The sequence below is a fragment of the Pezoporus occidentalis genome, unplaced genomic scaffold (assembly GCF_034315485.1).
Source record: "Pezoporus occidentalis ecotype Australia unplaced genomic scaffold, CSIRO_AGI_Poc_V1 ctg297, whole genome shotgun sequence".
Taxonomy (NCBI): Eukaryota; Metazoa; Chordata; class Aves; order Psittaciformes; family Psittacidae; genus Pezoporus; species Pezoporus occidentalis.
Window position 1 is genome coordinate 373,726 of NW_026914907.1, and position 22,239 is coordinate 395,964.

Here is a 22,239-nt window from a genome sequence, read left to right on the forward strand (position 1 = left end):
TCCTATGTGAACAGTCCCCATCCCATTGCTATTTTGTATGAGAGGAGAGAGTTGCCAGAACAGTTATAACCGTGTGTGTGTGTTGGGGAATGCAATGTAAATGGCCTCTGGAAATACTGCTCATATAAATAGACAAGTCATTGTCTCATGGAGCCAGACAAAAAGACTTGCTTGGGAGTTGATCTCAGGAGTGGTGTTTTAAGATGCAGACCACAGCCTTGTCTACACATCCATTGTTCTGTTCATGTGGCAGTAACAAAGATTCTGTTGAAAATGTGCTGTGTTGTAAGACCAGGATGAGAAGGGTTTTATAGGTATATTCAAAGTAAAGATGGAGCTTATATTACGCTTGTATTCTAGCCAGTATTATCCTTTGTAGTGGAAGAGGAAAAATAGGTAACTAGGGGAGTGGCGGTGCTTGGATGGTACTGTGGAATATCAAAGGCAGGAAGAACACTGTGGTTACTTCGGTAAAAGAGACTGAAAGATTTTTTTTTTTTCTTTTTTTTTAAACTGCAAAAACTGGCTAATATGAGGGGATAGAATAAGAAGGAACTAAGACTCTGAAGCAGCAGGCCACTGAAACATGTCTCAGCTGTGCGTATTCTTGTTTACTGTCCACTAACGCCTTTTTCTATGTCTGTTTACCATTATTCTCATCTCTCCTCCAAACCTGACAACCTTCAGTCTCTTACTTCACCAAAGCATTCTCTTTCCTATGTTTTTCCTTGAAGTTCTTCACCTGGGGCTTCAGAAAAGCTGCAGAAGAGCCCTTGTATATGTGTATGGACAAACCAACAGCTGACAACCCAGTTGCCTGACTCCTTTTGAATTTGGTTCTAGCAGCAGACTTTGTTTCAGCAAAATGCTAGAGAACCCATTTGCTCCAGACTTAATTTTTCTTATATTTGGATTTGTGACTTTTGCAGTGTGATTTGTTCATCCAGGAGGGGGCACGGCTGGGAAGAACCCCCGCTGAAGTTGTCTCCACCTGTGACATCACCTTTGCCTGTGTATCAGATCCAAAAGCAGCAAAGGATGTAAGGATTAGCTCTTATTGTTCCTCCACCAGCTAGACTACATGATACAGTCACTGCCAGTTCTGATTCCTACCAGCCATGGTAGGCTGGGTAGGTCATTGAAGGTGCTGGGCAGTGCAGCTGTGTAAAAATAAATGTCCCAACAAAAACCATACTTTTTAAAAACAACCCCTGGGGGCTAGGTTTTGACATCCCTGTAGGAGTCCACCAGTGCAGTGCCAGGCTCACTTGAACTGCTTTTCTGCAGGATTAGAGTTTCTTTGCAGACACCCTATTGCTTTACCGTTCTTCTGTTCCCCACAGCTGGTACTGGGTCCGAGTGGAGTGTTGCAGGGTATTCGCCCAGGGAAGTGTTATGTGGATATGTCCACCGTGGATGCAGATACAGTCACAGAGCTGTCCCAGGTAATCACATTCAACTGAACTTCTGACATCTGTGATTCGGCAGCAGTACTGCAGTTCTTGTTGCTTCAGGCAGTAAGCTGTTGATAATAAAGATGCTTCTGAAGATTCTTGAGCTTCTTTCAGGAAACACTCAAGTCCCAGGAAAATAGGACAACATAAACTGTCAAATCTTCACTAGCAAACAAAGTTGGACAAGACATTCCCAGATGCTAAAACAAAGCCTGTAGATTGGGCAGGGCTATTAGGTGGCACCAGTGCAGACAGCAGCCAAATTTTGATCCCTTAAGAGGTATTTGTAGCAGATTGGTATTCTGTAACAAGCTGGAGAACAAAGCACTGTCTAGATTAGTAACTGCCCTTAAATTGATAAAATGCATAATCATCTATTTTAAATGTTGTGATTGGGGAAAAAGAATGCCTTCATGTTTCATTTTGTAGAAATATAGAGAGGATTTCTATAGACACGTTCTGAAGTAGTATTTTCTTTCCTTTTTGACATCATTATTGTTATTCTCTGCCCTAAAGGCAATGTGTGGTGTTGCATGAGGAAGGGGAGCTGGTTTGGTGAAGTTTCAGCAGACATGTTGGTGATGCAGTAGTGTACAACATGAATTGGGAGAGTGAGGAGTTGTAATATTAGTAAGCCTATGGCTGAAGAGATCTCTCAAAGGCCTTTCCTCTTTGCGGAAAAAGAGGGGGGATATCTTCTTTGATTCATAACACCACATGTACAGCTTCAGCACCGGTTCCTTGTCCATTACCGATACCATGGCAAAAGCACCTCAGTTCTTCTTAAAACACACACAGTAGTGATAGGTGTAGGAAAGTCTTGCTGGAGTGTGAGGGCAACTCTTGGTCTTGAGTACCATTTGCAGGATGGAGCATGTGTTAGTGTTTTCCTCTCTTTATGTGTCTAAGCTACTTATTCTGCTTTAAAATTCTGTCCTCAGGGACATGAATGCCCTAAACAATGGTCTTGCTGTACTGCCTACACAGCATCAATGCATGCTGTTCATGCACAGCTAACCAGAGATGCTCTTTTTCCAGGTGATTGTGTCCCGGGGTGGTCGCTTTTTGGAAGCACCGGTCTCAGGAAATCAGCAGCTATCTAATGATGGGATGCTTGTGATCCTGGCAGCTGGTGACAGGGGTTTATATGAGGACTGCAGTAGCTGTTTCCAAGCGATGGGGAAGACCTCATTTTTTCTAGGTAATTGAAACACAGAGGGCCTGATAGGAGTTTCTTAGTAAGTGCAAGGACTGAGAATTCCAGCAAGGAGTCCAAAAGGCATATGTGTTCTCTATTTCTTGTCTCTGTAGGCAGTATGCCTGTTCTTCTGGACCTTGACTGATTTCAGAGCTTTCAGCCTAACTGGAGGTTTAACTGGGGTTCTTTAGTGTGGAAAAGAGAAGGCTTAGTGGGGACCTTAGTGCTCTCTTCAACTACCTGAAAGTGGGACGGAGAGAGGAGATGGCTGGTGTCTTCTCCCAAGGAACAAGTGACAGGACAAGAGAAAATGGCCTTAAGCTGCACCAGGGGAGATTTAGACTGGATATTAAGATCAATTTCTTCCCCAGAAGGGTTGTCAGGCATTGGAACAGGCTGCCCAGGGCAGTGGTGGAGTCACCGTCCCTGGAATTGTTCACAAACCATGTAGACGAGGCCCTTGGTGACATGGTTTAGTGGTGGCCTTGGCAGTGCTGGGGAACAGTTGCACTTGATGATCTTAAAGGTCTTTTCCAACCTGGTTGATTCTGTGATTTTTCTTTTGAATACTGGCTCATTTTGGAGAATCCATGATACTTTTCATTTTAAATCTTACTTTTTTACAATTTCTTCCTTCCCTCGAGTACTTGCAAAATGGATAAGTTTCTGAACTTTTTCTTTCTGGGGAAACGAGAGTTGCCAAGTGCTTGATATGAAGAGTCTGGTAGTGTTAATACTGTGTGGGATGGGGGAGCAAGGCTGCTGTATCTCTTCTGGAGGAATGCCCAATGGTATGTCTCACTCCCAGGTGAAGTAGGCAATGCTGCCAAGATGATGCTGATTGTCAACATGGTCCAAGGCAGCTTCATGGCAACGATAGCAGAAGGACTGACTTTGGCTCAAGTGACTGGCCAGTCCCAACAGACCCTTCTGGATATCCTCAATCAGGGACAACTTGCCAGCATCTTCCTGGACCAGAAGTGCCAAAGTAAAGTTCTCTTACATTGTTTTATTACACGACATTTGCCACAACTTAGCAGCATTTCAGATAATGGCAGAAGGGAGAAAATAACTATCCCATCTTCATCAGCCTGGGATTCTGGGTACTTTAAGCATTCTGGAAATGAAGAGCTGAGTTTCATTCCTTTCCTTTCATAGCCAGGGATTCTGAGAATTCACCCCAAGCTCTGCATGGTCTACAGCCTGCTTAGGATTTGAGTTCACAGTGAGGATTTCACTGGACCAGGGTATTAACTGAAGTGGAGGGCAAGCTGCTTTGCAGTCAGTTTGCTTTGTCAGTGGGCAGTAGTGACATCTGCTGTGGCCAGGTAAAGATAGAGGGCAGAGAAACAGAAGAGCTAAAAGCAGTGTTCCCAGTGCTCAGCATGGGAAAAGGAAGTTTGGTGTGGAGTTGCATGCCCTTGCAGTGTGGCCTTGATTTACTTTTGTCATGCTTATTTTTTGCATGCATTCCTCTCGACAGATATCTTGCAAGGAAACTTTAAACCTGATTTCTACCTGAAATACATACAGAAGGATCTTAGATTAGCTATTGCGCTGGGTGATTCTGTCAACCACCCAACTCCAATGGCAGCTGCTGCCAATGAGGTAAGAGTTACTCAGTTTTCAGATGTGTGTTGCTCAACGTTTCTTCAGTAGAGCCATTTGTCAACCAGAGCCAAAATCTAAGAACTACATCATCTCTATAACAAGGGAACAGTGATTGAAATACATTTTGAGTAGGATGGAACTGAATTTATTTTGATTTTAGAAGCCCTTAGAATGTCACATCAGTAAACAGAGATGGCCTCACCAAGACCTGGTGTGTTCTGATTTGTGCTGCTCCACAAACTTGACATACAAAGCAGTTCTCTGGTTTGCAGTGGTCAGCAAAGTAGTTTTTCTGCTGGGGAAAGGCTTTGCACACGCGCAGGCACTGATACTTTCCTAATTTCTCTTCTCCAGGTCTATAAACGAGCAAAAGCATTGGACCAATCAGACAACGACATGTCTGCAGTGTACAGGGCCTACATCCACTAGGCTACACCGTTCTTACTCTTAATACTATGATTATTGATTAATATTATTATGATACTGGGTTTTAACTCTGGACCAGTCCATCTCTGTCTTTCCATTTACTTTTATATACAGACTTTGAGATCTGCCATGGAGGCAGCTGCTGCAGTGAGCCTTCCCCTGGTGGCAGAAGTGGGGGGGAGGAGGGGGCTTGGATTGTTGCAGTCTAATTAGAAAAATCCATGCCATGCACTGACAGTCATGGAACAGAACAGTGGCGGCTTGTTCAGAAGCTCTGAGGCAACTCTGCCAGAAATCTGCTGCTTGGCTGCTTTTATTTTCCTCTTTGTATGCTTGTCCAAAATGCTGTTTCTAATGATCCCTTTTCTTCTTTGCCGTGAAAATAATGCGTGTATTGGACTCTTTAAATCTAGAGGACAGGTGACATACTTCCCATCTACCTATGAATATCAGTAAAGTCCTTGGTCCCAAGTAAGGTGAGGAGCATTCTTGTTAATTGGCCACTGTTAGAGAACAAAGCACCTCCCATGGAGGAGAATGGCAGTTCAGAAGGTAATGGGGTTGCACACTGTCTTGATTCTGTTTCATTTTAAACCTCCACCTCCCCAAAACGCTGGTGGAGGAATTCCTTGTACAGTTAAGAACAGATTACATCCATGTCTTCTCCTGTACAGACAGCTGTAGCTTAAGAAACACAAACCTTCATGAAAATGAGAGAATGCAGGTGTTAAGTGAGCCTCCTAAAAGGCTAATCACAGCTGCCCATCCCAAAACCAGCATTGAATATCAACACATTTGCATAGAAAACTGCAAGAGTAACATGTAGCCTAAAACTGAGGCAGAGATACTCTGGGGAAGGAGCAAACCTTAGGGTTGCTCCTGGTCTTAGCTTATGTTGTGTTGCTTCACTTGCTTTATTCTTGTTTTTTTTATCCTTGTAGATAGTAATGACGACAAAGGTGTCTTGGATTACAGCAGTGTCACAGAGTGATGAGTCTGAAAGGGGTGAAAAGAACAATTATAGAGCAAAGAGACTGGGATTCCTGAGCTGCTTCCCACGCTCTCTGTCTGGCCTTTGCATGGTCATTATATCCCTTAGCCTGTTTGCCCATCTGGAAAGGTGGGTGATGAATACCTACCTCACAGGGATGTTTTTGTGTACTGATTTGTGATCTTTATACATGTCAGGTTTTCCATACATGTTCTTAGTGTTACTACTCTGGGCATGACACTAGCACAGTGTGAAACTTTTTCCTGTGCCTGTGACTCTGTGGCCAGATAGCAACTTCTAGAAAGACTAGGAAATAAAATGGGACGCTAAGGCCACTCACTGCTGAGCTTCTACCTTTCTAGACTAGAAATATGGGACTTTAACTGCAGATGCCAAGGATGGAGAGCAGAGATGCTCTCTGTTGCTAGCAGAGTAACCCAGAGCCTGTCTCTCAAAAAATTCACAGAGCATGTTTGGTTTTTTTTTTCCCTTTCCTCCCCATTCACACTTGCTGTTCTCAGCATTAGCCTTTTAGGAGGGTTCTTGCATTTTAGACTTGAGAGTTAGTAAAATGCCAGTAAGAAATTTTATTGGCCAAAATCTCTTCAGTGGCACAGTCTCCTTTCTTGGGTTGGGATTCTGACAAGAAAGAAAGCAGATTCAAATGAGACCATGTTCCTTTAAACCTGTGAGGTCTGCCCCTCCTGCCATCTTACTTTTCTGGTAACTTCATGGCTGTATAAGGAAATGTTCCTGTGGGTTAGGATTTCTTACCAATCCTGCTTTGTGCAGCATGTGCATATGATTCAGGGGCACCTTATTAAGAAACAGAGAAAGTATCAGATACTTGTTATGAATCGTAACATCTAACACCTAATGCTGTAAATGTTACTTGTTGACTGTTTCACTGCCTGTGATCACCATTATCTGTGGGCTAATAACTGTGTTACACATTATGTCCTCTGGTGAACATCTAGTAGTAGAACTTACACATCAGTTTGCCCGTTTGTCAGTGGTATGCGTGAACAATACTAGTTATACATGTTTCTTAGATAGTGCAACTGTCATCCTGCATGTAGATATCCATATTAAAGGCACATATAACTACTCAGGATAACCAGCCATTAGCCTGCTTTTGACACACTTGCGCTTCCCCTATCCAGAAGAGCTCAGCTGTTAGCATCAGAAGTCCTTGGTTAAACATACTGCAGTTAAGAAATCACTTATGTGAATTGTGTATTGAGGACATCTGGGGAAATGGTGTTTTCGGGGGCAGGAGGTAAGTTTTAGGTCTTACAGTATAAGAAATCTTTTGGGAGGAAAAGGAAGGTACTGTCCCTGGTCAAGAATGAAACTGCTGAGCCAGTGCAGCAGCATCCCTGACCTGTCCCTGCAGAGGTCTTTTGGGCAAGAGTGAAGGTGAATGGTTCTGAGCAAAGGGAATGGAGGATCTCCCTCTTCTTTACTTTGTGGTGCCTCTGGATGGAGTGAGAGTACAAAAGGAGATCTCAAGTCCCGTGACCTGTATTTCATAGTGAACTCAACTGTATTTGTGAGCGGGAGAAACGCTCCCTAGCGCCCTGCTGCCGCAGGTTTTGTTTTCCAGAAATACTGTAGTACTCAAAATGGATTTGATTATTTATGTGGGAGTGGCAGGTGTAGACTACTTCAACACTGTAATTTATCCTGAGAAAGACTGACTGCAGCTTCCTGGTGAGGAAGGTGGATGTGGGGTGGCTGGAAGGTGAAGTACACTCACTGGTGGGCCAGGTAGGAGCAGGAGGAGACTGAGGGCTCTGACGTGGATATGAAGTGAGGAGGGAGGAAACGGTGAAAACCCAAATGCTTCAGATGCCGTTTGAGATGAACTCATGTCAGTCTCGCTCAGATTCTTGTATTTATGTCTGTAGCCTCTGAACATGGATCTTCATCTGTTCTATGCCTGAGATTTGGGGGAGAAAAAAGGGCGAGGGTGAGAAGCTCTAATAAAACTGGCTACTCAGTGTTGTCTTAATATTGTTGAGAATTCTGTAAAGTTCCTTTTATGAGGATTTCTGTTTTGGCAGTTTGCTTTTTTTGACTCCCTCCTTTTTAAAGAGAAAATGTGACACTTGTGAAAAGCTTGTAAGAAAAACATTTTTTTCCTAAATGATAGATCCTATAGTTAATTAAGGTTGTGAATTTTTATTTTTTTGCCTTGTTTTTAATTAATGTTTGTCATTCAGAATAGGATGTGTGAAAATGTTTAAATGGCAAAACAAATTTTTTTTTTTGTGCAATTAACAAAGCTACTGGCAAAAAGAATAAAACCTTTCTTGGTAACACGATGTTCTTGTGACAGTTCCTAAAGCCTATCAAACCTCAAGTGCGGCACTAAAGAATTGTGTGCATTCCTCAAAACATTCAAAACTCAGAGATGCTGGAACCCAGCAGCATGCCTGAGAGCATTTTGGTCCTTGCAGAAGCCTGATCTTGTCAGTGAGACACTGCAAAGGATTAATTGGGATAGATTCCAGACTCTACATGCAGAAGGCTATGTGCATCTGGGCTAAGAGGAGGAGGAAGGCTTTGTATTAAAGCAAGGAATGCTGAGAGGTGGAGGCCCAGGAATTTTCTGATGTGGGTGACTTCTTGTGTTGGCCAGGTATTGGGAGCCTGGTGCCCAGTTGCTGTGTCTGGAGCACCCGTCCTTCTGGCTTTTGGTGTTTTTTGAGCAGTAATGCTTAAGAGCACCAACTCAGCAGTGAGTGGGGTTTCCTAGGACAAGATCACCTAACTGAAGTGTTTGTAAGCTCCAGAATATTGCTTTTTGATGATCCAGGCAGCAGTTGCTGTCAAATGGCAGTAGCTGTTCGTTTACTGAGGTGTAAGGGGCTAGTACTTGATAGGCTTTAGCTAATATGAATGACAGGTGCTACAGTAAGGAAAACTCTGGTTTAGCACTGTAATTAAAAGCAATGCAGAAGGTGGGGGAGCAGGGCCACCACATTAGAGTTGTGCCTACAGCAGAAACAGGTAGTAGCAGAATTTTACGTGCTCTGTGAATGAGCAGTACCTTCCATTCCACAGCCACCTCGCTGATGCAGTGAAGATGATGGTGCTCTTTGCTTCGCCACCTGTCACCCGCAGTAAATCTAGCGTTAAAACCCACTAACTTCAACAGAGACTTCAGTGCCAGCATAAACTTCCTGCAGTTTCAGAATTTTGATAGGAAAGTGATGAGACTTCCAAGTCTTTACCCATTATTCACAGAATCATCGCAGAATCACACATTGGTTTGGGATGGAAAGGATTTTAAAGCTCATCAAGTTCCAGCCCCCTCCCATGGGCAGGGACACCTTCCTTGGACACTGCCAGGGATGGGGCAGCCACAGCTTCTCTGGGCAACCTGTGCCAGCACCTCAGCACCCTCACAGGTGTGAGAAACGAGCTCAATTCTAAAAAATTTGTTAGGGACAAAGTCAGTCGTTCAAAGCAAACAGCGCTGGGTGCATGACCATAGCCAGAGGCGCCTTGTTATACCCGTACACAAGCTTTTTATCCATTCTCTGTTGCATCAGCCGAATACATATTCAGAGTTATCGCGGGAACAGGGAGGAACTATTATAATTGCTTCTCCGAAAGGATTTCCGTAAGTCCACCCTGGTTTCCTCCTTTCGGTGCATGCTTTGTGCCTCCTGGTGGTCGTTTCCGGGATCTTTGGGGATGAAGTAAAACGTCTTCCTCTAAGGTGAACTTTTTACCCTCGCTCTTGAGCCACTTCTGACCAGTCTTGTGGGTGTTAGTTCTTTCAGTTTCTCTCACTGGTGTTACATTACAAGATGGTCATATTTGATAAGCTTTTATCTTGTGCAGGCTACATATGCTTGGTGAAAGCAAAATTTCATTAACCCTTTATTACCTCTCACACAGGGAACAACTTCTGCCCAAGATCTCATCTCAATCTCCCCTCTGTCAGGTTAAAGCCATTCCCCCTTGTCCTGTCCCTACAGGCCCTTGTCCAAACCCCTTCTCCAGCTTTCTTGTAGCCCCTTTAGGCACTGAAGCTGCTCTTAAGGTCTCCCCTTAAGGAGCCTTCTCCAGGCTGAACAAGCCCAGCTGTCTTACCCTGGCTCCAGAGCAGAGCCTCCTCTAGGCTCGCTCCAACAGCTCCACAAGGGCAAAGAAAACACAGGAGGTACACAGCTTGACTTGGGGTTCCAATTTTACCCAAAGTGACCTATCTCTTAATCACAGCGATGGCTAGCAGGAGATAGGACGAATAAATACCTCTACTGCTGGTACCATCCAACCGCTACCAGTGTCGCACCCGCTTAACGTCACCTCGCCGCGCTTCGGTTGCGCAGGGAGCGCGGTGCTGCCCAATCAGTCGAGGCTTCGGCTGCGTTGCTGGGCAGAGAAACAGTGGTTGTAGCCAATGGGAGCAGCCGAGGGCGCAGCGAAGGGGCGGGGCCGGCGGCGGATGGTGGTATGGCGGCGGCAATGGCGAACGCGGGCGAGCGGATGGTGTTGGTGAGTCGGCTGGGCTGGGGGGCTGCTCCTCTGCTCCTCTGCTCCTCTGCTCCTCTGCTCCTCTGCTCCTCTGCTCCTCTGCTCCTCTGCTCCTCTGCTCCTCTGCTCCTCTGCTCCTCTGCTCGGTGGTTAGCCGCAGCCCCCTGGCGCTCTGTGAATGCCGCCCTGTCACCGCTGCGTGCGCTGCCGTGGGGCTTTGATGCCAGCTCCGGGTTCCGTTGCTGTGCTGCCCTCAGCACTACTCCTCCTTGCAGAGCCCCTCTTCAGCTGTTGTGGCGGCCCTCGCTGAGCTGGCCTCCACTGGCGCAGGCCGCGGACGCCCTGGGATTGCTGCCGCTTCTTGCGCTGGCCGCGGTTGGGTCCGGGCGCAGGTGGGTACCCTGCCTACGTAAATCACTGGTTGAGTTACGTGACCTTGGTGTTTTTCATAGCCCAGTATCCTGCTTGGTGGAGGACCAGCCCCAGCAGATGATAGGCAGGATATTACAAAGGGTAAGGGGCTAAAGCTTAAACAGGGAAGATTTAAGTTAGATGTAAGGAAGAAATTCTGTACTGTGGGAGTAGTGAGGCAGTCGAACAGGCTGCCCAAGGAAGTTGTGAATGCTCCATCTCTGGCAGTGTTCAAGGCCAGGCTAGACAGGGCTTGGAGCAATCTGGTCTAGTGGAAAGTGGAAGGTGTCCCTGCCTGTGGCAGGGGGTTGGAACCAAATGGTCTTAAAGATCCTTTCCAACCCAAATGAATCTGTTATTCTGTAATACATGTCAGAGCAGCCTTGTTGCCTTGATAAAGGTAAGGGATGATGTGGACCTGCTGATATTGTGGATGCCTCCTTGAACACAGTCTGCAAGAAATAGTGAAAGCTTCCTCTCCAAGGAGGGAATTTGAGAGATGCATCTGGGCTGGACAGAAAGCCACATGTGAAAACCATGGTTTTCTAAAGCTACTGTGCTTTAGAATGATACGACTGCATTCCCCCAGAACACAAGGCATGTAGTTGTGCATACATGGTGAATGAACTTGACTTAGTATAAAATCAATACTGGGGCAGGAAGATCTTGTGCAGTCAGTTGGGGGGTGAAAGATACCAAAGATGATGTGCAGTGGAAACACGTGCATAGCAGCAGTAGGGTGGCGGAGGCACTTGAAGGTGTCTGTGTTACCTGCGTGAGTTCTGTTCCTTTGTGAACCTGAGGGAGAGTGAGTGTAACAGAGAACAAAAGAACAAGGAATCCAGTATATTGGCATGATGCCCAGAAACCCAAAACAGGTGAAAGTCAGTAGTCCTGCAGCCACACTGGTTTGAAGGATAACGGAGAATCCTGCCTAGGTTATAGTAGTGTGTACCTGCTTCGGGTGACCATTTGCAGAAACAGAACTGGCCTTGTCCTACTCTTTATTTAGATAACTGGTGCATAAGGTGACATCAGGGAGTAGTTATTTTGTGTTTTTCATGGTGAGCAGGGACTATCAAGCGGAGAAACCACAGGCTTAAATTCTCTGAGTTGACCACACTTCTCCATGATTTCTGTGGGCAACCTGCTCAATTCATTTCCTTCTGGTAGTGTCCATGTGGAAAATTTCTCTTCTAAGGCAGCAAGTGTCAATCTCTTCTTTGTCCCTTGCTTGCTCCTGTCACCTGCTTCTGTGAGGTTTTTCAGCATGGGGCCTTGTGGTTTAACAGTAATCCTTAGCTGTGTGGTTTGAGGATCTGCTTTATACAGGCTTCCCTGCTATCTGAGGCTGGAGGTGGTGCTGCCAGATCTGAGCTTATTTCTTCCTGAATTTGCCCAGGTGATGGGGTGTCTTCAGCTTTTCTGTCCTGCCACCCACATTTCAGCTTAGGTTTACTTTTAGGCTGCTGTTGCCTGGTAAAATGTTACAGGGTGAGGGAGGAGAAACGTTTTAGGTATTGTCTTTGTTTCTCACTACCTAATTTTTCTGCAAGGTGTGTTTTGCCGTTGATGGTAATTAGACTTTATCTCAACCACAAGCTTTTAATCTCATTTTTTCCTCTTATCCTGTTGAGGAGGGGGAGTAGGAGAGGCTGAGTGGGTATCTGGCTGCCCAACAGTCAGGGTCAGCCCGCTCCAGCAGCTTAAATAGATGTCCCAGGTTTTGAAGCAGCAGGGTCTGCACATTTCCCTGAAATTCACATCTTGTGAATTTCCAAATCCTGTGATTTGTATGAAGGCTGTTTTGTGAAACAGTGTCAAAACAAGAATAAGGACAATTCATTTGGTTAGGATGGAGAGTAAGGCCCTTTAACAAATTAGGACTAAATATTTTTCTTCTACTAGCATGTGATTTAAAAGACATGGACATAGCAGAATACTTAGAACTTAAATAGTTTTCATGTGTGACTGAGAGAGAGATCTCTTTCCTGTGTTTGACTTCTAATGCTTCCACTGCTATCTTTCCACAATGTAGGAAGAAGAATTTAAATGGCTTTTACAAGAAGAGGTCCATGTTGTTTTGAAGCAGCTGCAGGATATTTTGAAGGTAAGGTTTAATTTGCTTCATCTGTTTTTTTGTATTGTGGGTTTGTTTGCTCTCCCATGTGAGGAAGGGTGGTAGATTTCTCCTGAAGGAAAAAATTCTTGGTAGAGGGTGCACAGAAACATCCCTCCTGCATGTCTAGTGCTGTCTCAAGTGTCTGCTTACCCTCTGATCTTGAGGACTCCGTAAAGCTGATTTCCCCTAGATTGCTCTGTTCTTGTTCCTCTTTGCTGAGAGCTGCTTTGAAAAGGCACATGGAGGCAGCCAGACCTGCCTGCCAGGCGTTTGCATGAGATGGGAATATCTTCTATAACAGAGAATCTGGATCTGCCTGTAACTCTGTCATGTGATGGTGGAAACAAGCATGATAGCCTTTAGCTGACAAGCTACTACTTGTGCAGTAATTTGTAGCATGCACTTCATAACCATCCTTCACTTGCTATACCCAATATTCCTGCTTCTGTGCTGCTACCTGCCCCTTTCAGAGCTGTGATGTGTTCAGCTGAACCAGGACTGCAGCGCCTTTCATCCAACCTGAGCCTGGGCTGCTGAGTATAGCTTTTTCCAGGCAGGGGGGTGGTGAACTGGCCAAAGGGGATTGTGTGCACAAGAGCTCACTGCTGTCCTGCTAGGTTAGTTTCCGACAGACCCAGCTTCTTCATGCCCTGAGGTTTTTGAGGGGGTTCCTGGTTGATGCCAGAGCAGGGACAAAAATGTGGAGGTAAGGGGGGGTGGGTGCCAGGAGAGGTCAGAGTGCTGTAGTGCCAACCCAGGATGTGACTCAGTAGCAGGTGACAATAGCCTGCAGTATCTCTATCTGTAGTGTCTGTTTTGAAGAATTTGTTAGAGATTTAAGGGTAAAGCGTGATTGAAGGATAGCTGTCAACCACTAAGGAGGGCTGGGTTTCACCCTTCCCAGGTGGGTAAGGGACCAATGGTTCTTGTACTGTGCAGCCCAGAGCAGGGAGCATGATGAGAAAGGGCCACTGCCATGGCCCTGAGGGCATGCAGGGCTGGGCTGGGCTATGCAGAGTGACAGCTGAAGCATGGGATTTACAAGGCCTTTTGCCATGGGCTGCATGCACTGAGCTTTCTCCTGGTCTGCACCTGTCATAGAATCCCAGACTGGTTTGGGTTGAAGGGACCTTAAAGGTCATCCAGTTCCAACCCCCTGCCATGGTCAGGGACACCTTCCACTAGGCCAGGTTGCTTCAAGCCCTGTCCAACCTGGCCTTGAACGCTTCCAGGGATGAGGCAGCCACAGCTTCTCTGGGCAGCCTGTGTCAGCACCTCAGCACCCTCACAGGGAAGAACTTCTGCCTAAGATCTCATCTCAATCTCCTCTCTCTGTCAGGTGAAAGCCATTCCCCTTGTCCTGTTCCTTCAGGCTCTTGTCAAAAGCCCCTCTCCAGCTTTCTTGTATGTCCTACAGGAGGATGAGGTAAAATCCATGTGTTGTGCTAGCTGGATTGTAGGAGGCTTGCAAAGATGATCGCTCTTCATTTGGCCACTTGCTGGCATCTGCGTTTCTTCTCTTTGTCCCTGGCTTGAGGTGTGCTGGGCCCCAGTGAATACTCCAGCACTTACTGTGTCCTCTCTCTGGCAGGAGGCTTCTCAGCGCTTTGCCCTGCCTGCCAGTGGCTTGGGAGGAGCTGTCAAGCAGGAGAACTTTGTGCTGAGCACATCCAGGTAAGTGGTCATGGTCAGTGGGTTTCTGCTGATCTGCCAGACCGCTTGGTGGGGGCTGTCCTTGTGCTGGGGGCTCTCCTCTGTGGTGCAGGGTGCTGTTCCTCTATCATCTGATGCAAAGGTCTACAGCACCCGAAGAGTAAAGGGGTTTTATTTAATACAAGTTTTTGCCTTAAGGAAAACAAGACTCTTCTGGCAGGTTAACATAACAGTCTGTAGCTGTGTTTCAGGGCTGCCTTAGCCAGACTTGTGCCATTTCCTACCAACACCTCTAACGTAGTCATTGGTTACCGACCACTCACTGGTGGGTTGCATCAGTGTGCTGTTGTCAGCAGTTTTGCCAAGAGGTATTTTCCTGATTCTGTGTGTAGGGAGTTGCAATTAAAAGACCTGAATTCTGCTCTTGGCTCAGTTTTTGACTCTGACTGTGGACAAATCTTACCTCTGTCCTAATCTCCCTAAAATAGCAGTAAGAAAGGTATTTTGCACAAATCAAACTGAGATCTGGTGTGGAAGGTGCTTATAGAAGTGCAGTTCTTCTGAAGTAGCTGTCCATTTTTTGATCTTCAGCATAAGCCTTGGTCTGAATAGCTGCACTCTGGCAGATGTTGCAAGCAAAGTAGTACACCTCAGTCCTTAGAAACAGAGTGGTGAACATTTTATAGAATGATGCAGTGATTCTGTTTTGGGGTTGAAGGTTCCATTCTTTAGATATTAAAGTTGATTTTAGTATTCATTCGTTATTGTTGCAGGGTGGATCTTAGTTGATATCAAGAGTCTCTGTCCTAGTGTATTAAAATTTAAGGTGTGGCTAAACTGAGTTCTTGAAGGCCCTTGGTGCTTCAGTCTTCCCCCATTGTTCGTTGTAGATGTAAGCCCTCTTGCAGAACCTTTCAAAAGGTTTTGGGGTTTGGGGTTTTTTGGTTTGTGTTTTTTTTTTTTTTCTTGTTTGTGTGTGCAACTTTCAACTCCCATATGAGCCACCTAGCACTCCAGTGTCTGTAAGTAATCTTAATATCTTGTGTTTGTGCCTGCTAGAGCTGTTTGTAACAGCAACCAAATTCTTGATAGATAATACATGAAATAAGGATAGGATCAGAAATAAATATAAGTCAGTCAGCTGATCGGAGCTAGCCTAGCTAGAGCCACAGCCGGCACGCTTCAGCGACCGCGAGGGTCAACGGAGATTAGGAAAATCAGAGAGGAGAGCGCAGAGACATCGCGATTCCCGACATCTCCCGATCCCCGAAGCCACAGCAGCCCTTGCGAGAGAGAGGCTGACGTGGCGGGGGGCGTTCCCACGGTGACGGCGACCACTCCCTACTGCTTGCCTTGAAAAAGCCTTTGAGAGGGCAGCGACCGGTCGCTGCCCACCGGGTGCAGGGAGGAACAAGCAGGTCGTGTTGCTGGTGTCCCAGACTGCAGACCAATATGGTTGTCTCCAGAAAGAGAGCTTGCAGTAAGACGACTACAGCAACTCAGACGGAGACCCCGTCCCAAACCGTGGCTGTTCAGGTCTCTGGGTGCAGGGAGTGCCAGAGCCTGATGCTGCCGGGGGAGGGAGGACAGCATTCCACCTGCGTGAGGTGTGAGCAGGTAGAAGATCTGCTTAGCCTGGTGGCAAGACTCAAGGAGGAGGTCGAGACGCTGAGGACCATCAGGGAGTGTGAAAGGGAGATCGACTGGTGGAGTAACTCCCTGGCGTGCCGGTCGGAACGGTTCCAGGGAGATACCCCCCAAAAGGGGAAGGACCCCCTGCCTTCTCAGGCAGAGGGGGATGGCCCGAGACAGCCCCTGCCCTGTAGCTGTAGCGCAGAGGTAGGGGACCAAAAAGACGACGAGGGTTGGAAGCGAGTTCCGGTTCGACGTCGGGGGAAACCCTCCCCCCTTCCTGCCCTGCTTCCCCAGGTGTCCCTCCGTAATAGGTTCGAGGCCCTGGATCTTGAAGGAGAGGTAAGTGAGAATGTGGGGCAAGGCCAGCCCACAAGGCCACATAGGAAAAGGGGGTCGACTTTGCACCTCAGGACTGCCTCTGTTAAGAAAGAAAGAAAGGTCATTGTAGTAGGGGATTCCCTTCTGAGAGGAACAGAGGGCCCGATATGCAGAGTTGACCCTCATCATAGGGAAGTGTGTAGTCTGCCTGGAGCCCGGATCAGGGATATCACCAGGGCGCTCCCCAGCCTGGTGCACCCGACAGACTACTACCCGCTGCTGGTCTTCCAGACAGGTGGGGAGGAAGCTGCTTCCCGCAGTCTGAGGGGGATGAAGAAAGACTACAGGGCCTTGGGGAGGATGGTGAAAGAGTCTGGGGCTCAAGTGATCTTCTCCTCACTCCTTCCATCTTCCACTGATGATGTGGGAAGGAATGGGAAGATTCAGTTCATGAACAATTGGCTTTGAGACTGGTGCTACAGGCAGGGCTTTGGATTCTTTGATAATGGCTGGTTTTATAGGGCACCAGTCTGGACAATGTCAAGTGAGAAAGGTTTGTCTCACAGAGGCAAAAGGATACTGGGGCACGAATTAGCAGGGCTCATTTGGAGAGCTTTAAACTAGATTCGAAGGGGGATGGGGTTGTAGCTGGGCTTGCCCCAGTGGGGCAGCGCTCCAGAATTAATGAAGACTGGGAGGCCTCCTATAATCCTAGGGTGAAATCGGTGTGCTCAGCTCGCTCCCTGAAATGTCTGTACACCAATGCGCGCAGCATGGGAAATAAACAGGAGGAGTTGGAAACCTGTGTTAAGTTAGGAGACTATGATCTGGTGGCAATTACAGAGACGTGGTGGGACAGCTCACATGACTGGAATATAGTCATGGAGGGCTATGTCCTTTTTAGGAAAGACAGGCCAGCCAGGAGGGGTGGTGGGGTTGCTCTTTATGTGCGGGAGGAACTACAATGCACCGAGTTCTGTCTGGGGACAGATGATGAGCGAGTTGAGAGTCTGTGGGTGAGAATCAAGGGGCAGGCTGGCAGGGGGGATACTGTTGTAGGTGTCTGTTACAGACCACCAGATCAGGGTGAGGAAGTTGACGAGGCCTTCTACAGGCAGCTGAGAGAGGCCTCACAGTCACAGGCCGTGGTCGTCATGGGGGATTTTAACTTCCCTGATGTTTGCTGGAAGGACCACTCGGCAACCCAGCCGCAGTCCAGGAGGTTCCTCCAGTGTGTGGATGATAACTTCCTCCTGCAAATGGTGGATGAGCCGACCAGGAGAGGAGCGCTGCTGGATCTCATCCTCACTAACAAGGAGGGTCTGGTTGAAGCAGTAAGGGTAGAGGGCTGCCTTGGTTGCAGCGACCACGAGATGGTGAAGTTCAGGATCTTGTGTGGTAGGACTAGTAGAATACCAAGTAGAATTGCAACCCTGGACTTTAGCAGGGCAAACTTTGGCCTTTTCAAGCAATTGCTAGGGGAAATCCCATGGGCAAGGCTGCTTGAAGGAAAAGGGGCCCAAGATAGTTGGTTGACATTCAAGGACTGCTTTTTCCGTGCTCAAGATCGGAGCATCCCGACACGTAGGAAGTCAAGGAAGAGGGCCAAGAGACCTGTGTGGCTAAATAGGGAATTGCTGGGTATGCTCAAGTGGAAGAGGAGAGTTTACAGGTCATGGAAGGAGGGGCTGGCCACTTGGGAGGAATATAAGGCTGCTGCTAGGGGATGTAGGAAGGCAGCTAGGAGGACTAAGGCTTCCTTAGAATTAAACCTGGCAAGAAGGGTCAAGGACAGCAAAAAGAGCTTTTTCAAGTACATGGCAGACAAAACTAACACCAGAGGCAATGTAGGCCCACTGATGAACGGGATGGGTGCCCTGGTGACAGAAGATGCAGAGATGGCAGAGTTACTGAATGCCTTCTTTGTCTCTGTCTACTCTGCTGCAGGCAGTCCTGAAGAGCCCTATACCCCTGAGACCTTAGATGAAGTCAGGTCGACGGAGCGACTTGCCTTAGTCGATGAGGAATGGGTTAGAGATCAGTTGAGCAATCTGGACGTCCATAAATCCATGGGTCCAGATGGGATGCACCCGCGGGTGCTGAGGGAACTGGCGGAAGTCATTGCTAGACCACTCGCCATCATCTTTACCAAGTCCTGGGAAACGGGAGAGGTGCCTGAGGACTGGAGGAAGGCAAATGTCACTCCGGTCTTCAAAAAGGGCAAGAAGGAGGACCCGGGTAACTATAGACCGGTCAGCCTCACCTCCATCCCTGGGAAAGTGATGGAACACCTTGTCCTTGGTGCCATCTTAAAGCATATCAAGGATAAGAGGGTTATGAGGGGCAGTCAACATGGCTTCACCAGGGGGAAATCATGTTTGACCAATCTCTTAGCCTTTTATGAGGAAATAACACGGTGGATGGATGATGGCAGAGCGGTGGATGTGGTCTACCTTGACTTCAGCAAAGCCTTTGACACAGTCTCCCACAGCATCCTCACGGCTAAATTGAGGAAGTGTGGACTGGATGACCAGGTAGTGAGGTGGACTGCGAACTGGCTGAAGGAGAGAAGCCAGAGAGTTGTAGTCTATGGGGCTGAGTCTAGTTGGAGGCCTGTTACTAGTGGAGTGCCTCAAGGGTCAGTACTGGGACCAGTATTATTTAATATATTCATCAATGATTTAGATGAGGGAATTGAGTGTACTATCAGCAAGTTTGCTGATGACACTAAGCTGGGAGGAGTGGCTGACACACCAGAAGGCTGTGCTGCCATCCAGCGAGACCTGGACAGGCTGGAGAGTTGGGCAGGGAATAACGGGATGAAATATAACAAGGGAAAGTGTAGAGTCCTGCATCTGGGCAGGAACAACCCCAGGTTCCAGTATAGGTTGGGGAACGACCTGCTAGAGAGCAGTGTAGGGGAGAGGGACCTGGGGGTCCTAGTGGACGACAGGATGACCATGAGCCAACACTGTGCCCTTGTGGCTAAGAAGGCCAATGGCATCCTGGGATGTATTAGAAGGGGGGTGGTTAGTAGGTCGAGAGAGGTCCTCCTTCCCCTCTACTCTGCCCTGGTGAGACCGCATCTGGAATATTGTGTCCAGTTCTGGGCCCCTCAGTTCAAGGAGGACAGGGACCTGCTGGAGAGAGTCCAGCGCAGGGCAACCAAGATGATTAAGGGAGTGGAGCATCTCCCTTATGAGGAAAGACTGAGGGAGCTGGGTCTTTATAGTTTAGAGAAGAGGAGACTGAGGGGTGACCTTATAAGTGTCTATAAATATATAAAGGGGGAGTGTCACGAGGATGGAGCCAGGCTCTACTCAGTGGCAAACAATGATAGGACAAGGGGTAATGGGTGCAAACTGGAACACAAGAGGTTCCACTTAAACTTGAGAAGGAACTTCTTCTCAGTGAGGGTGACGGAACACTGGAACAGGCTGCCCAGGGAGGTTGTGGAGTCTCCTTCCCTGGAGACATTCAAAGCCCGCCTGGACACATTCCTGTGTAACGTTATCTAGGTGTTCCTGCTCTGGCAGGGGGATTGGACTAGATGATCTTTTGAGGTCCCTTCCAATCTCCAGCATACTGTGATACTGTGATACTGTGATAATGTTTTAGTCAGGGCAGTTAGAGTGAGGTGGCTCAAAAAGAACATGACAGCAGCTGGCCACAAGCCAAGGTCTCAGGACATGAAAGCGTGTGTGTGGTTCATCTGCATAATCCAGCTGACCCCTGGGGGTCAGCTATATGGGACAGGCAGGGGTGGCATTAGATTGATATTCAGTATGTCTCTTGCCTCCTGTGACTAGTGTTGCCCAGATCTTTCTTCTCATTTCAGCACAGACCAGGTGAAAGGAGTGTTGACACTACAGGGAGATGCACTATGTCAAGCTGTGAGTACTTGCAGTGTTTCTTGCTTTAAACCACCATCAAGGGGTGGGAGTCATCCTTTTCACACTTCGATGACCTCAAGATAGAGGCCATCCTTACTATGCTTTATCAGTGATCAATAAGTATTCTTTATCAGTCTTCCCTAATGGCCTTAAATCCTTAATGTTTCAGCAACTGCTGAAATTTATTAAGATCTAGCATTAACACCACCCTACCCCCACTCTGTGGTGAGTGGTGGAGGTGACTTCTGTGGGGATTCCTGGCTTTTACTGCCTTTGTTTAATATCAGATTTCCTCATGGGCCTTCTGAGATGAGTTTGTGTGGCCTGCCTAGGGCATGATTCACTAAATGCCTTTCAACTTGGCCTTTGTATTAACACCTTTCTGTAGGAGGACTGAGGTTCTGGCCATGCCAGGGCAGCGGAAAACAGCTTGCCAAGATTGTCTGGGAGACAGAACAGAGGGGGACTGGCAGTCTCCATGCTCTTTATGTGGGGATTGCTTGCTTTCATGCGTTTGTTTCTTTCTTCAAGGACGTTAGTCTGAAAATGCCCAGAAATAATCAGCTCTTGCACTTTGCATTTCGGGAAGACAAGCAGTGGAAATTGCAGCAGGTACTGTTAACTTTAGATGTCTACCCCTTTGTGGCATGTGTGCCTTCCAAGCAGTAGCTATAGCCCCTTGCTTTCTGAGAGGGAAGGTTACGTCCATCCTGCATTAACTCCAGTGGTAAAAACTAAGGGAGGAGACAGATGCATTTAAATTCAGTTATGGTGCTGGGAGAGAGGTGGGACCTGCTTGTTCCTGAAACACAAGCGAGCTGAAGGATGTCTGCATAGCAGTCATAATGCTTCAAAAGTTGTGCCTAGAGTGGCTATGAAGTACTGGCCTTGTGTCTGCTTGTAAAACCCAGGGTAGCAGGGCAAAAAGCAACTTTGAGTAGCTTGCTCTCATTCTCTTACAGAAATATTTCTTTAAGCTGAGAATAAACCTCACCACACTGTGCTCTTGTGGCGTAGCTAAAGGGCTTTGGCTGCCCAGAACACTGAATCTCTTTCCCCCCGTTTTGCTGGGAAATACCTGATTTCAGGACCTGATCTTGAAGATGTAGTTTCCTGCAGCTATTTTGTTGTAGCTGAGTAGGTTGGAGAAAGATGTACTCCACATGCTTCACTATGGCTCAGATTTTTCTAGGTGATTAGTGCATTTGGTATTGAGTTCTGTTTCCAGTAACTGCATTGGCAGTGGAGTGAAACCCCTACCAGGTAACTTTGTAGAAATCTAGAAAATCGAAATGTTAATGCCAAGCACGACTGGGTTTGTTTATGCTTCACAACAAGTCAAGGAAGTTTCTGTGATAACACTCATAGAATCATAGAATAATTAGGGTTGGAAAGGACCTTAAGATCTCATCTAGTTCCAACCCCCCTGCCATGGGCAGGGACACCTTACGCTAAATCATATCACCCAAGGCCTCGTCCAACCTGGTCTTGAACACTGCCAGAGATGGAGCATTCACAACCTCCCTGGGCAACCTATTCTGGTGCCTCACCACCCTAATGGCAAAGAATTTCCTTCTTATATCCAATCTAAACTTCCCCTGTTTAAGTTTTAACCCGTTACCCCTTGTCCTATCACTACAGTCCCTAATGAAGAGTCCCTCCCCAGCATCCTTATAGGCCCCCTTCAGATACTGGAAGGCTGCTATGAGATCTCCAAGCAGCCTTCTCTTCTCCAGGCTGAACAGCCCCAATTTCCTCAGCCTGTCCTGTTTTATGGCTGGTTTCTATTGCTGCCTGGTTGATAGGCTTCTACCAGCTTTTATGGAAAATACCTTCCTGTATTTACTTGCAAGTGTTGTGTTCTAATATTGTTCAGATGTGTAGTGTTAGTAGTGCCTGAAGGGCTTCTGTGCAGAAGCATTTACCATGATTATGTGGTGATCTTTGTCCTCTGAATTAAAAATTAGTATCTTGAAGTATTGTGAGTTTTCTTCCCTTAGTGAGTGGTGCCAGTTGAAGTTTTGTTCCTCTGTGCA

General features: G+C 47.1%; 1 protein-coding gene across 22 annotated transcripts in view; it reads left to right on the forward strand.

The window, feature by feature from the left end:
• GLYR1 (glyoxylate reductase 1 homolog) overlaps positions 1 to 22,239 on the forward strand; it is a 63,864-nt gene that overhangs the window by 21,681 nt on the left and 19,944 nt on the right. For 12 of the 22 annotated variants that reach the window (XR_009966274.1, XR_009966275.1, XR_009966276.1 and 9 more), the window contains 4 exons: positions 12,621 to 12,692; positions 14,296 to 14,378; positions 20,149 to 20,203; positions 20,735 to 20,815. Coding sequence is in view for 19 of the 22 variants with exons in the window: in XM_062626738.1 (XP_062482722.1) it covers positions 12,621 to 12,692; positions 14,296 to 14,378; positions 20,149 to 20,203; positions 20,735 to 20,815 (291 nt within the window). In the remaining 3 variants the exon portion in view is untranslated. Of the gene's footprint in view, positions 1 to 929; positions 1,041 to 1,343; positions 1,446 to 2,492; positions 2,656 to 3,460; positions 3,641 to 4,135; positions 4,261 to 4,617; positions 8,008 to 9,997; positions 10,193 to 10,446; positions 10,564 to 12,620; positions 12,693 to 14,295; positions 14,379 to 20,148; positions 20,204 to 20,734; positions 20,816 to 22,239 lie in introns of those variants that run through there. The other 10 variants (XM_062626741.1, XM_062626736.1, XM_062626740.1 and 7 more) reach the window with 6 other exon arrangements.